Source organism: Myotis brandtii, unplaced genomic scaffold (genome assembly GCF_000412655.1).
Source record: "Myotis brandtii unplaced genomic scaffold, ASM41265v1 scaffold136, whole genome shotgun sequence".
Lineage (NCBI taxonomy): Eukaryota > Metazoa > Chordata > Mammalia > Chiroptera > Vespertilionidae > Myotis > Myotis brandtii.
The window spans coordinates 1,397,524-1,409,594 of NW_005354829.1; the positions used below are offsets into that span (position 1 = coordinate 1,397,524).

The 12,071-nt window shown below is 44.6% G+C and overlaps 1 protein-coding gene across 1 annotated transcript; it reads left to right on the forward strand.

Annotated features, from left to right (window-relative positions):
- Window positions 1-7,625: 7,625 nt before the first annotated feature.
- LOC102254940 (putative tripartite motif-containing protein 75) lies at window positions 7,626-9,023 on the forward strand. Its single transcript, XM_005860556.1, has one exon. The coding sequence runs from the start codon at window positions 7,626-7,628 to the stop codon at window positions 9,021-9,023; it is 1,398 nt and encodes a 465-aa protein (XP_005860618.1).
- Window positions 9,024-12,071: the final 3,048 nt, after the last annotated feature.

Here is a 12,071-nt window from a genome sequence, read left to right on the forward strand (position 1 = left end):
TCTGGCTCTAGCTCTGAGGCTTCCGCTGCTGAAAGCTGGTATCTGGTTTGTTTGCGTTCTATAATCGAAACAATGTATAACTCCAGCTCTGAGATCCCGGCTGGCTGAAAGCTGGTTTCTGGGGTTTTGTTTAGCTTCTATATTAGTTACAAAGTTTCAAACTGCCAGCTCAGAGGCCGGCAAGGCAGGCGGGGAACGTTGGAGTCCTCCTTCACTGAAGCAAGCAAGCCTCATGTTCGCTTCCAGCTGCCTGGCTGCCGGCCGCCATCTTGGCTGACAGTTAATTTGCATATACTCACTGATTAGCCAATGAAAAGGGTAGCGGTCGTACGCTAATTACCATGTTTCTCTTTTATTAGTGTAGATTGTTGAAAGTATTACCTGGTTTTTGTGGGTAGAATTTTATATACAGGATCAGTGATCTAGCATTAAAAATTTTTTCTTTGGTTGTGTTGATTTTTAGAGAGGGAAACATCAGCGTGAGAGGGCACCATTGATTGGCTGCCTCCAGAATTCACCCATGCCCTGACCCGAACCGGCCCACCCTTTGGGTTCATGGGACAATTCTCCAACTAACTGAGCCACACTGGCCAAGGTTAGCCCCAATATTTTATTAAAAACACTTCTGTGATTTGAATACTTGTTTTCTCTTTCTCTCCCCCCTCTCTCCTTCCCCTCCCCCCATTTTTCTTCAAGAGCAAGGTGTGTGGGAACAAATGGAGTTATGGAGAATTTGGAATATTGATTGATCAATTCTTTCTGAAGTGCTTCTGAAATTTTGGATTAGAATGTTCATTATAAGGCACAGTTCAATAAAGTTTTTGTATATTTACATGAATTGCAAATTTTGTCTGTTTCAGGATGTGGCTCTATGCATAAGTACCTTATGTATTCCATCCAGGTGGGAGAGATGGCAGAATCATGGACTTTCAGTGGTTTCCTCTTATTTTTCCTTGTGTAGAGAGTAAGTTACTGATTGCTTCCAACTATTTATTAAAATACTAGGGACCCAGTGTACAAAAATTTGTGCACTAGAGGTGTTGGTGAGGTCCCTCAGCCCAGCCTGCCCCCTATCACATATTGGGAGCCCTCAGGGGATTTCTTACTCCCTGCTCCCTGCTCACCTTGGGTAGAAGACCTAAGCCACTGTCTATCCTCCCTTCGTGTGAGGCGACCGGGCTGATCAGGGGAAGGCACCAGCCCCATCACCCCACTGTTGCAGCCACTGCCAGTCACCGCAGCCACCAAGGTGTTTTCACCAACACGGACTCCAGTCCCTTCACCATGAAAAAATGACAACTTTCTTTAGGCATTTTCAAGATGTGTCTTTCATAGGATATGACATTTCTTTCTTTTTTTATCCTCACCTGAGGATATGTTTCCATTGATTTTTAGAGAATGTGGAAGTGAAAGGGAAAGACAGAGAGAAACATCAAAGTGAGAGGAACACTTTGATTGGTTGCTGCCTGCATCAGCCCTGACCTGGGTCTAGGCCAGGGAGGAGCCTGCAACCTAGGTACATGCCCTTGGTCAGAATTGAACCCAGACCCTATGGTGGGGAGACTGAGGTATTATCCACTGACCAAAACAAGCTAGGGCAGGATATGACATATCCTAGCCCTCCAGCAGCAGAACTTTCTTTGTTTCTCCAGGAGTGTGGTAAAAAACCCTAGATCACCTTATTGGATTTTTATTACCCAAGTTACTAAGAATATTACCAGTGGCATACAGGGAGCTTAAATAATGAGCAGTCAGAAAAGGTGTTTCCTCTGTAGTTCACACCAATTGCCGGCTTGGGCCCTGCCCATGCCTAACTCCTCTGGCCCAGTCATTAGGCCTGGGCAAGGGACCCCCAGCTCCTGCAATCATCGGCTCCACCCCTTCTCCCCACCATTGCCGGATCCGCCCCTGCTCCCTGTGATTGCTGGTTCCGGGCCTGCTCAGGCCTAACTCCTCAAGGCGTTAGGCCTGGACAGGGGACCTCTCAGCTCTGATTGCAGGCTCCAATCACCACTGGGCACCTATGTATGCAAATGAACTGCCATCTTTTTTTGGTTAATTTGCATACTTATATGATTGGCTGGTGGGCGTAACTAAGGTACGGTCAATTTTCATGTTTGTCTATTATTAGGTAAGTTTTTTTTAATTTTTATTTCAGAGAGGGAGAGGAGATAGACAGAAACATCAATGATGAGAGAAAAGCATTGATCTGCTGGCTCCTGTAAGGGGATTCCGCCCACAACCCCAGAATGTGCCTAGACTAGAATGGATCTCAGACCCTTCACTCCATACGCCCATGCTCTATCCACTGAGCCAAACCAGATCAGGCTACCAACTATTTTTAAGGATATTTTTATTTCACTCATTTATTTATTTATTTATTGTTAATCCTCACATGAGGATGTGTTTCCATTGACTTTTGAGGAGAGTAGAGAGAGAGAAAGACAGAGAAACATAGAAGTGAGAGAAACACATCAATTGGTTTCTCCTGCACAAGCCCTGTCCAGGGCGCAGGCCTAGGTGGAACCTGGAAAGAAGGTACATGCCCTTGATCTGAGTTGAACCCAAGAACCTTTGGTCTGCAGGCCCTGGCTCTACCCACTGAGCAAAATTAGCCTGGGCTCAACAGTAAAGATTTTAAACAAACAAACAAAGAAACAAACAAATGGTGTTGAGAGGATCAAGGGAGAATAGCCAGGGTGCAAATTAGATCCTGCATATTATCAGAGTTTATCCATTCTGGCTTGAGGAAAAGCACTGAAAATCCTCTTGCCCATATAACCCTTCCCTCCCTGGGGGAGAAGGCCCTGGACCTTGGTGGGTGTGGTCCTAATAGCTAGGTCCTCCTAATCGTGTATATACACCAGGGGCAGGTGAGGGCTCATGCAGTCCTGTTGCAGACTGTCAAGAAAGATCTTTGTGGGAGATTCGCCTTTTCCATTTGGCGAAACAGACCTGACCTCAGCCTTCTGCTCCTGGTAAGTCTGGAGATGAGACCAAGTGTGTGGGGAAGGCTGGAGTGAGATAAAACGTGGGTTCCAGAGCGCTGACTCTGTGGCCCACAGAGACATATATCTCTAAGGAATACTTGGCTGTTGTTATAAAAGAAAGCACTCTTACCATTCACAACAGCATGGATGGACCTGGAGAGCATTATGCTAAGTGAAAAAAGCCAGTCAGAGAAGGATAAGTATCACATGACCTCACTCATTTGTGGAATATAATGAACAACCTCAACTGATGAACAAAAATAAATCCAGAAACATAGAAGCATCAAACAAACCATCAAATCTCAGTGGGAAGGCAGGGGTGGTGGGAGCATTGGTGGGGAAGCAATCAACCAAAAAACTTGTATGCATGCATATAAGCATAACCAATGGATACAGACAATAGGGGTGGTGAGGGTCTTTGCAGGGGGTTGGGAGCAGGAGGGGAGAGGACAATGGGGGCAGGGTGGAAGGAGAAGGAGACATATGCAATACTTTAACAATAATGAATTTAAATTTTAAAAAATGTTACATTTAAAAATAAAAATAAACAAATAAAGAGATCTGAACTGGATTTCAAAAAGCATATAGCTAATTATTTTTTCCTGGTCCCTGGCAGGACCTTCAGTCACCTAAATGCCCTTTAACATTTTAGATATCTAGATCTGACCCCAGAAGAGTCTTGAATGGGAATGTTTCTATGGAGTAAAGCCAAGGCGAAGGTCCTCAAACACCCGCTGCACAGAGTTGCCCAGAGCTGTGGGTGGTAAAAACCCTGCTTTGTGTGCCGCTGCTCTCTATGAGCCTGGTCCTCACTTTGAAAGAATATCCTATTTCATATTAAAGTTATTTCATCACGAATGCTTTTTATTATGGTTTGGGTCCTTTGGGGAGTTTTGGACTAAGTCATAGAATGCTTGCTAAAATTTCAGAAACCAGGATCCCAACCTGAACTAAGCAGGTGACAAAAGCCTCATGTTGCTGGCCTGGAGCTGCATGTGGACTACCTTCCATTATGTCTCAGGGAGGCCGGGTTTGTGTACCGGTGGAGATAGGTGAGAGTGTTTGTGTATAGGAGGGCAGGGGAGAGGTTAGAGCCATGGGCCTGAATCCCAGATACTCAGAACCAGTATTGATTTGATCTTCCTTAATGGGCCTGGAGAGAGCCACCCACAGTATAAGCAGGTGGCCCAAAGTCTCTCAGTCACTAAAGGAGACCCAGAGACCTGGCCAGTATTTTAGTTATTCAACAGCTTTAAACAGGGACTGAGGTGATGATTGGAGATAAAGCCATGGCAAGGATCACAGGGAGGTTACAGTAATGGGGAATTGAGGTCTACCAAATGTGTGTGAATTTGCAACATGAGTTGAAAATAATTCATGTTACTGCTTTTACTGTTCCTCGACACTGTGGCAACCAAGGAGACCAAACATGGAGGTCACTTCAGCCTTTTCTTGGTCTCTACTTAGATCAGTGCTGACTGTAGGGGAAAGCTCAATTATCTTGACTAGTTGTAGCTCACCAACATCAAAGGCTAATGTGTGTGTATCTGCTGCCCAGCTTTTTCTCACATTGAATTCCTGACCTTGAATTGCATTCTATGCATGTGAAAAATCAGTTTTCCTAGGTGGCTTGGAGTTCAGAGTAAATCTAATCTGCTCTGAATCCCACCGACTTAGGTACACAGTTGGATATACCCTGCATTTGAGAAGTGGAAATGAAAAGCAAGTAAATTTTGATATAGTGGAGCCTGGGTTCTCTAACTTAATTCATCCTGGTAGCCTGTTGGAAAAGCGATTTGTTCAAAAACTGAATCCTACTTCTCCCATTAGAAATAATGTAAATTGAATTAATACCAGCAGACCCTCAAATGATTCTCTGTTCTAACGTTTCTTATAAACACAGTACAGGTCTCATGTACTGTTTAATTTATAAATAAACACTTCTTAAATTGATCCAATCACCCCTACTATCCTGAAAGATTTTTTATATGAAGCTGTCTTGGAAATGCTATCACTGGCTTTTGTTTATCTAACTAACAACCAGTTTGTGTACCTTTTCAATTGCCCCTGATTAGTGTTTTGTGAGCACTTTCACACCCTTAGCAACATCAGCACTCTTTATTACTTTTTCCTTTACTCCTCAGCTGAGGATATTTTCTCATTGGTTTTTAGAGAGAGTGGAGGAGAGAGGGAAAGAGAGAAAGAAACGTGAATGTGAGAGAAACACATTGATTGGTTGCCTCCTGCACATGCCACAACCAGGGCCAAGGCAGGGGAGACCCTTGAACCAAGGTAGGCGCCCTTGCCAAATGGAGTCTGACCAACACTTAGGTCTCTAAGCTAATGCTCTACCCACTGAGCCAAACTGGATAGGGCTCAACAATAAAGATTTAAAAAAAAAAAGTGAGTAAGGCCCTAGCCGGTTTGGCTCAGTGGACAGAGCATCTGCCTGCAGACTGAAGGGTCTCAGGTTCAATTCTGGTCAAGGGCATGTACCTTGGTTGCCAGCACACAGGAGGATGCAGCTGATCGATGTTTCTCTATCATGGATGTTTCTCTATCCCTCTCCCTTCCTCTCTGTAAAAAATCAATAAAAGATTTTTTTTTTTTTTTTTAAAGAATGAGGTAAAAGACTGTTGCATTAGTCTTGGGGGAAAAAAAAGATGTGGCCTAAGTCAGGATAGTTGTAAAAAAACAATGTGAGTATGTAAGTAGGTAAATACCTGGTGCTGAGAGGATCAAGAGAGAATAGCCAGGGGGCGAATGAGATCATGCATATTAACAGTTTGATCCTTTTGGGCCTCAGGAATGTGCTGAAAATCTCCTTACCCTGGTTCACCCCTCCCTCGTGGGGGACGAGCCAATAGACGTTGGTGGGCGTGGTTAATAAGTGGAGCTAATGGGGTATATATACCAGGGTCAGGTTAGGGCTCGTGCTGTCCTGTGCCACGCTGTGGAGAGAGATCCTTGTGGGGGATTCAGCTTTCCCTTTTGGCGTTCAAGAACGGAGAAGAGCCATCTGCTGCTGGTGAGTCCGGACAGGGGACCAAGTGGGTGCGGGAGGCCCGAGTGAGGAAGACCTGTGGGCTCCTGAGCACCTGAGCAGTGCCCCGCTGAGAGACATGTACCTCTAAAGCAGTCGTGGGCAAACTATGGCCTGCGGGCCGGATCCGGCCCGTTTGAAATGAATAAAACTAAAAAAAAAAAAAGACCGTACCCTTTTATGTAATGATGTTTACTTTGAATTTATATTAGTTCACACAAACACTCCATCCATGCTTTTGTTCTGGCCCTCCCGTCCAGTTTAAGAACCCATGTGGCCCTCGAGTCATAAAGTTTGCCCACCCCTGCTCTAAAGGGAACCCAAACTCGGGAGTGGCTTATTTTAAAACACAAGCGGTTAATTATGTTTTCCTGGCCCCCGTCTGAACCTTAAGTCACCTAAATGCCCTATCAAATTTTAGATATCCAGGTCTGACCCCCGAGGAGTCAGGAAGGGGAACATTTGTATGGGGTAAAGCCAAGGCAAAGGTCCGCAAACACCCGCTGCACAGAGTTGCCCAGAGCTGTGGGCGCTAAAAACCATGGTTTCTGTGCAGCTGCCCTGGAAGGGCCCAGTGGGCACTTGGCTAGGGAATTCTCAAGCGGATTCAGGTTATTTTAGGACCCATGCTTTCATTATGGTTCACGGCCTCTCTAAGCCATCAAATGCTTTTGCTAAAATTATGGGAACCAGGATCTCAACCCAAACTAAGGGGGTGACAAAACCCCTAACGGTGCTGGTCAGGAGCTGCATGTGGACTACCTATCATTATGTCTCAGGGAGGGCGGGTCCTGGTATAGGCAGAGATAGGTTGGGGTGATTTTGTATAGGAGGGCCGGGAGAGGTTAGAGATGTGGGCCTGAATCCCAGATACTCAGACCCCGTGTTGACTGCACTTACTTAATAGGCCTGCAGACACTCAGAGTACAAGCAGGTAGCCCCAAATCTCTCAGTCCCTAAAGGAAACCCCGAGACCTGGCCGGTATTTTAGTCATTCAACAGCTGTAGCCAGGGCAGCTGCACAGAAACCAAGATTACGTGCAGGTTACGGTAATGGGGAATTAAGATCTTCCAAATGTGTGTTAATTTGCAGCCTGAGTTGAAAAAATTCATGACACTGCCTTTTAATAGGTGACTATATAATAGGTGACTAAAGCTGAAACTTAGCCCAGGGACAGAGAATCTAGCAGCAAACATTCTCACACTTTTGCAGTTCCATGCAGACCACAGTGATTAATGTGGGCGTAGGTGACCTGTGGGGCGGTGGAAAAGAAAGCAATGGTTCCCTTAAAGGTGGCAGCTAACAAGGCAGGGCTACAAGACAAATAGTAAGTAGTTTTTTTTATTTTTGTTTTTTTTACATGAAACTGTATTTTCTCATCCCCAGGAACCAATCGGTACTGAAGAGTCATCGTTGCTCCCTGATCAGGAAAATTGCTGAACTTGGATTCATATCCTCTGAGCTGCCAAGGACAGTAGTCCTCCAGCTACTTTGATTGGCTGCAGGTGGGCAGTGGACCTCCTCTGGGCACCTACCTCTATAGCTAAGGACCTCACAGAACACCAGGGGCTGACCTTAATTGACAATAGAAATGGCAGGTGAAGGAGCTGTGGCAAAACTCCAGACAGAAATCAACTGTCCCATCTGCCTGGATATCCTGGGAGACCCTGTCACCATCGAATGTGGGCACAACTTCTGTCGCTCCTGCATCCAGCAGTCCTGGGCTGATGTGCAGGACAGGTTCCCTTGCCCTGTGTGCCGTCACCCATGCAAAGAGAGGCACCTGTGGAGCAACACCCAGCTGGGAAAGATGGTTGACATGGCCAAGCACCTCCTGATCACAGGGGCCAATATGAAGCAGCAGGGAGAGAGGCGCTTCTGCAAGAAGCACAACCAGGCCCTGACCCTCTTCTGTGAGGAGGACCTAAGGTTGTTGTGTCCCCTGTGCACTCAGCCCCCTGACCACCAGGGCCACCACGTGAGGCCCGTGGAGGAGGCTGCCTCTCATCACAGGCAAAAGCTCAGAAGTTACATTGAGCCCCTGAAGAAGCAGCTGGCAGACCTTCAGAAACTATTAGCCACTCAAGACAGGCAACGATCAGAACTGAGAGAAAAGGTGGAAAAGCAGAGAGCAAAGTTAACCTCTGAATATGAGAGTGTGTTAGCATCCATAGAGTGTGAGCAAGCGGCAGTTCACTCAAGGCTAGCTACACAAGAGAAGCACATTCTACAGAATCTCGCTGCAAACAAAGCTGCATTTTCAGACCACATTTCCAAACTTAGAGGTCTACGAAAGGAGATGGCAGAGACGAGTGTGGTGTCAGATGTGAAACTGCTGATGAACATCAAGGGTGTCCTCCCCCGTTGTGAAAACCTAGAACCTCCAGATGTCTATTGCTTGAAGTATAAGAGAGAAGACTTCAGCCTTCCTCCACAGTGTTCGGCCCTGCTGAAAATCATGCAGACTTTTAGAGAAGAAGTTACCCTGGATCCCGAAACTGCACATCCTCATCTTCTTGTGTCTGAGGATAAAAAGTCTGTGACATTTGTGAGGAAAAAGCAAGGAGTTCATAAAAATCCGAAGGGATTTGCAGTTGTCCTGGGTTCTGAAAGGTTTGACTGTGGCCGACATTACTGGGAGGTCCAGGTGGATGACAAGCCTGAGTGGGCCGTGGGGGTCTGTAAAGACTCCCCTTCCAAAAAGAGAAAGCAGCCCCTGCTCAGACAGGAGAAGAGATGTTGGACGATTCAGCTGCAGGATGGTGACTATGTGGCTCAAGGGCCTGTTCCTGTGACCCTTGTGCTGCAGGAAATGCCCAGAGGGATTGGCATCTACCTGGACTATGAGATGGGTCAGGTTTCCTTTTACAGTTTGAATGACATGTCTCACATCCATACCTTCAGGGATACTTTTTCTGAGGTGCTAAAGCCTTACTTCTATGTCGGATGTGATCCCAAACCTCTTACCATCCTTGATTTAAGAGATTAGGTAGGATGAACTGTCACTTCGGTTCATTTTCTTCCTGTGACTTATAGGCAGAAGGTATAATTTTTTAAAATCATACTTTACTTTTATTTTTATTTCATATCTATTTTAAATATTGTTGAAAGTATTACATAGGTCCCTGTGTAGGTAGAATTTTGTGCAACTATCAGTGATCTATCATCAAAATTGTTTTTTGTTTGATTGATTTTTAGAGAGGAAAAGAGAGAGAGAAACATCAATGTGTGAGAGAATTATTTATTGGTTGCCTCCAGAATGGATGGAGATTGGAGACTGAACCCTAATCTGGGTATGTGCCCTGAGTGGGAATCAAACCTGCCACCCTTTGGCTCATGGACGATGCTCCAACTAACTTAGCCACACTGGCCAGGCCTAGCACCAAAATTTTGTAAAAAGGCACTTCTGTGACTTCAACACTTGGGACTTTTCTCTCATTTTTTCTCCCTATTTATCTTTAAGAGCAACGTGAATGGGAACAAATGGAAGTGTGGCATATTTGGAATAATGATTGATCAATTCTTTCTGAAGTGTTTCTGAAATTTTAGGATTAGAATGTTTTTTGTCTATGTTTTAGGATGCAGCTCTATGCATAAGTTCCTTATACATTCCAAGTGTGAGAGACAATAGAATCATGGGGGGACTCAGTAGTTTGCAATTATTTTATTTTTACATGTGTTGAGAGTAAGGTACTGATTGCTTCCAACTATTTTTTTAAATACATTTTGATAGATTTCAGAGAGGAAGGAGAGAGAGATGGAAACATCAATCATGAAAGAATCATTGATTGGCTACCTCCTGCACACCCCCTACTCAAATCGAGCCTGCATCCCAGGCATATGTCTTTGACAGGAATCGAACCTGGGATTCTTCAGTCCACAGACAGATGCTCTATCCACTGAATCAAACCAAGCAGGTCTTCCGGCTATTTATAAGGATATTTTTAAAAATGGTGTCTTGATCAGACTTTTAGGTCTCATCTTCTTTCATACTCTTTTTCTCACACCTGAGACAGCTGAGAATTCCAGGTGTTCCACCCTTTGGTGTAACTAGGAAGTTGAACCTTCCAAGGAGATCAAGACTTATACACTGAAAACTATAAAACATTGCTGACATTACAGACCTAAGTAAATTGAAAGATATCACATTCTCATGGATTGGAAGTCTTTATATTGCTAAGGTAGTAATACTACCAAAAGCAATATACAGAATCATTGCCATCAAAACCCTAATGGTCATTTTAGACAGAAATGGATAGCTGATAGAATTTATATGGTGCTGTAAGAGACACCTAATAGACAAAATAATACTGAAAAAAAATAACAAAGTAGGAAGGGAGAGGCGAAATAAACATTGATGTGAGAGTGCAACATTGATGGGCTGCCTCCTGCATGCCCCCCCCCCCGGCCCCCACTGGGATCGAGCCTGCAAGTAGGCATGTGCCCTTGACCAGGAATTGAATTGACAACTTCCTGGTTCATGGGATGATGTCCAACCAATTGAGCCACACCAGCCAGGCTAACCTTTCATTTCCTTGAGTCATTTTCTTGAGTATTATTCTTATTGTATGTCCTTGAACCCTTAGAGATACGAATCATAACCTGTAATAGAAATATTTACTCTGTAATGTTACAAATATATTTTGGCACTTTCGTTTAAAGACAAACTTTTGACAGTGTTGTATGGCTTTGGGGTTTAAGGGAATATATATATATATAGCCTTCCTTCCTCAGAAATTAAATAAATATTTAAAATCTTCCTAAATGCCTTCAGTGTATTTTTATGCTTACACTTTAAAGGTGGGATTCAATATTACATGACACATGGAATATCAAGAATCAGAAGTAATAGCCAAGTCATCTATACAGATTAATTCCTTAAAAAAAAAATCCTCATTGGAGGACATGTTTAGAGAGTTAAAGATAGGAAGAGAGAGAAAAGCAACGATCAGATGGAACCCACAACCCAGTTCCAACCTACCAGAATCAAACTGACAATCTCAAGGTGCACAGTCAACTGAGCCACTCTGCTGGGCTTTTTTCTTTTGTTAGATTAATACTTTCATGCTTAATACAACCAGCAGATTAAAATAAAAGGAAATACAAGTGTAAACATTAAACCACAACTTGAAGTATGTTACACTTATCTGCCTAAGATACTCTAGTTGATCAAGGGCAAATGTGCCAAATGCTGTGATTAGGTTTATGCTAAATGTTCACAAGTCAGAAGGAAACCCAGGGGGCTGTTACCATCGTTTGCTGGTATCCCTGACAGTCTGGGAAGTTTAGTAATCTTTTCCCTATTAGACTAGTGGAGCCTAGAAAGTCTCACTTGCAGTATCTCACTGAAAAGCCTGTTCTTTCACCAACCGTAGACTGGGTGACAAGGGAGGCCTGAAAGAAGACCTCTGAGCCCAGCCGGTGGGCTCACTGGTTGAGCATTGACTTATGAACCAGGAGGTCTCTAAGGCATGTCCAGCCCATCTTGCTCAGTCCCGATCAGCCGGACCCCAGTAGCAAGCTAACATACTGGTTGGAGCATCTGCCCCCTGGTTGTCAGTGCATGTCATAGTGAACAGTTGAGTGGCCTTAGCATATTATTAGCATATTATGGTTTCATTGGTTGAACAGACTACTGGACACATAGCATATTAGGCTTTTATTATATTGGATTATATAGGATATCTACACTAATAAAAGAGAAACATGGTAATTAGTGTATGACCGCTACCCTTTTCATTGGCTAATCAGGGTGATATGCAAATTAACTGCCAACTAAGATGGTGGTTAACCGCCAACAAAGATGGCGGTTAATTTGCATATGTAGGCACAATGCAGGGAGGCGAAAGGGAAAGCAGGAAGAAGCCCCCTGCCACTGACAGTGATCGGAAACCCAGGGGGGAGCTAAGAGCCGGGGGCCGCCTTTGCCCTGCCCTCCAGCCATGATCAGAGAATCGGGCGCCTTTGCCGCCCTGGCCAGTGATAGCGGGAAGTAGGGGTGGAGCCAGCGATGGGAGCTGGGCAGGGGCGGAGCCCA

Excerpts from the sequence above, each read along its gene's own strand:
- LOC102254940 (XM_005860556.1), top strand. The coding sequence starts at position 7,626 with ATGGCAGGTGAAGGAGCTGTGGCAAAACTCCAGACAGAAATCAACTGT.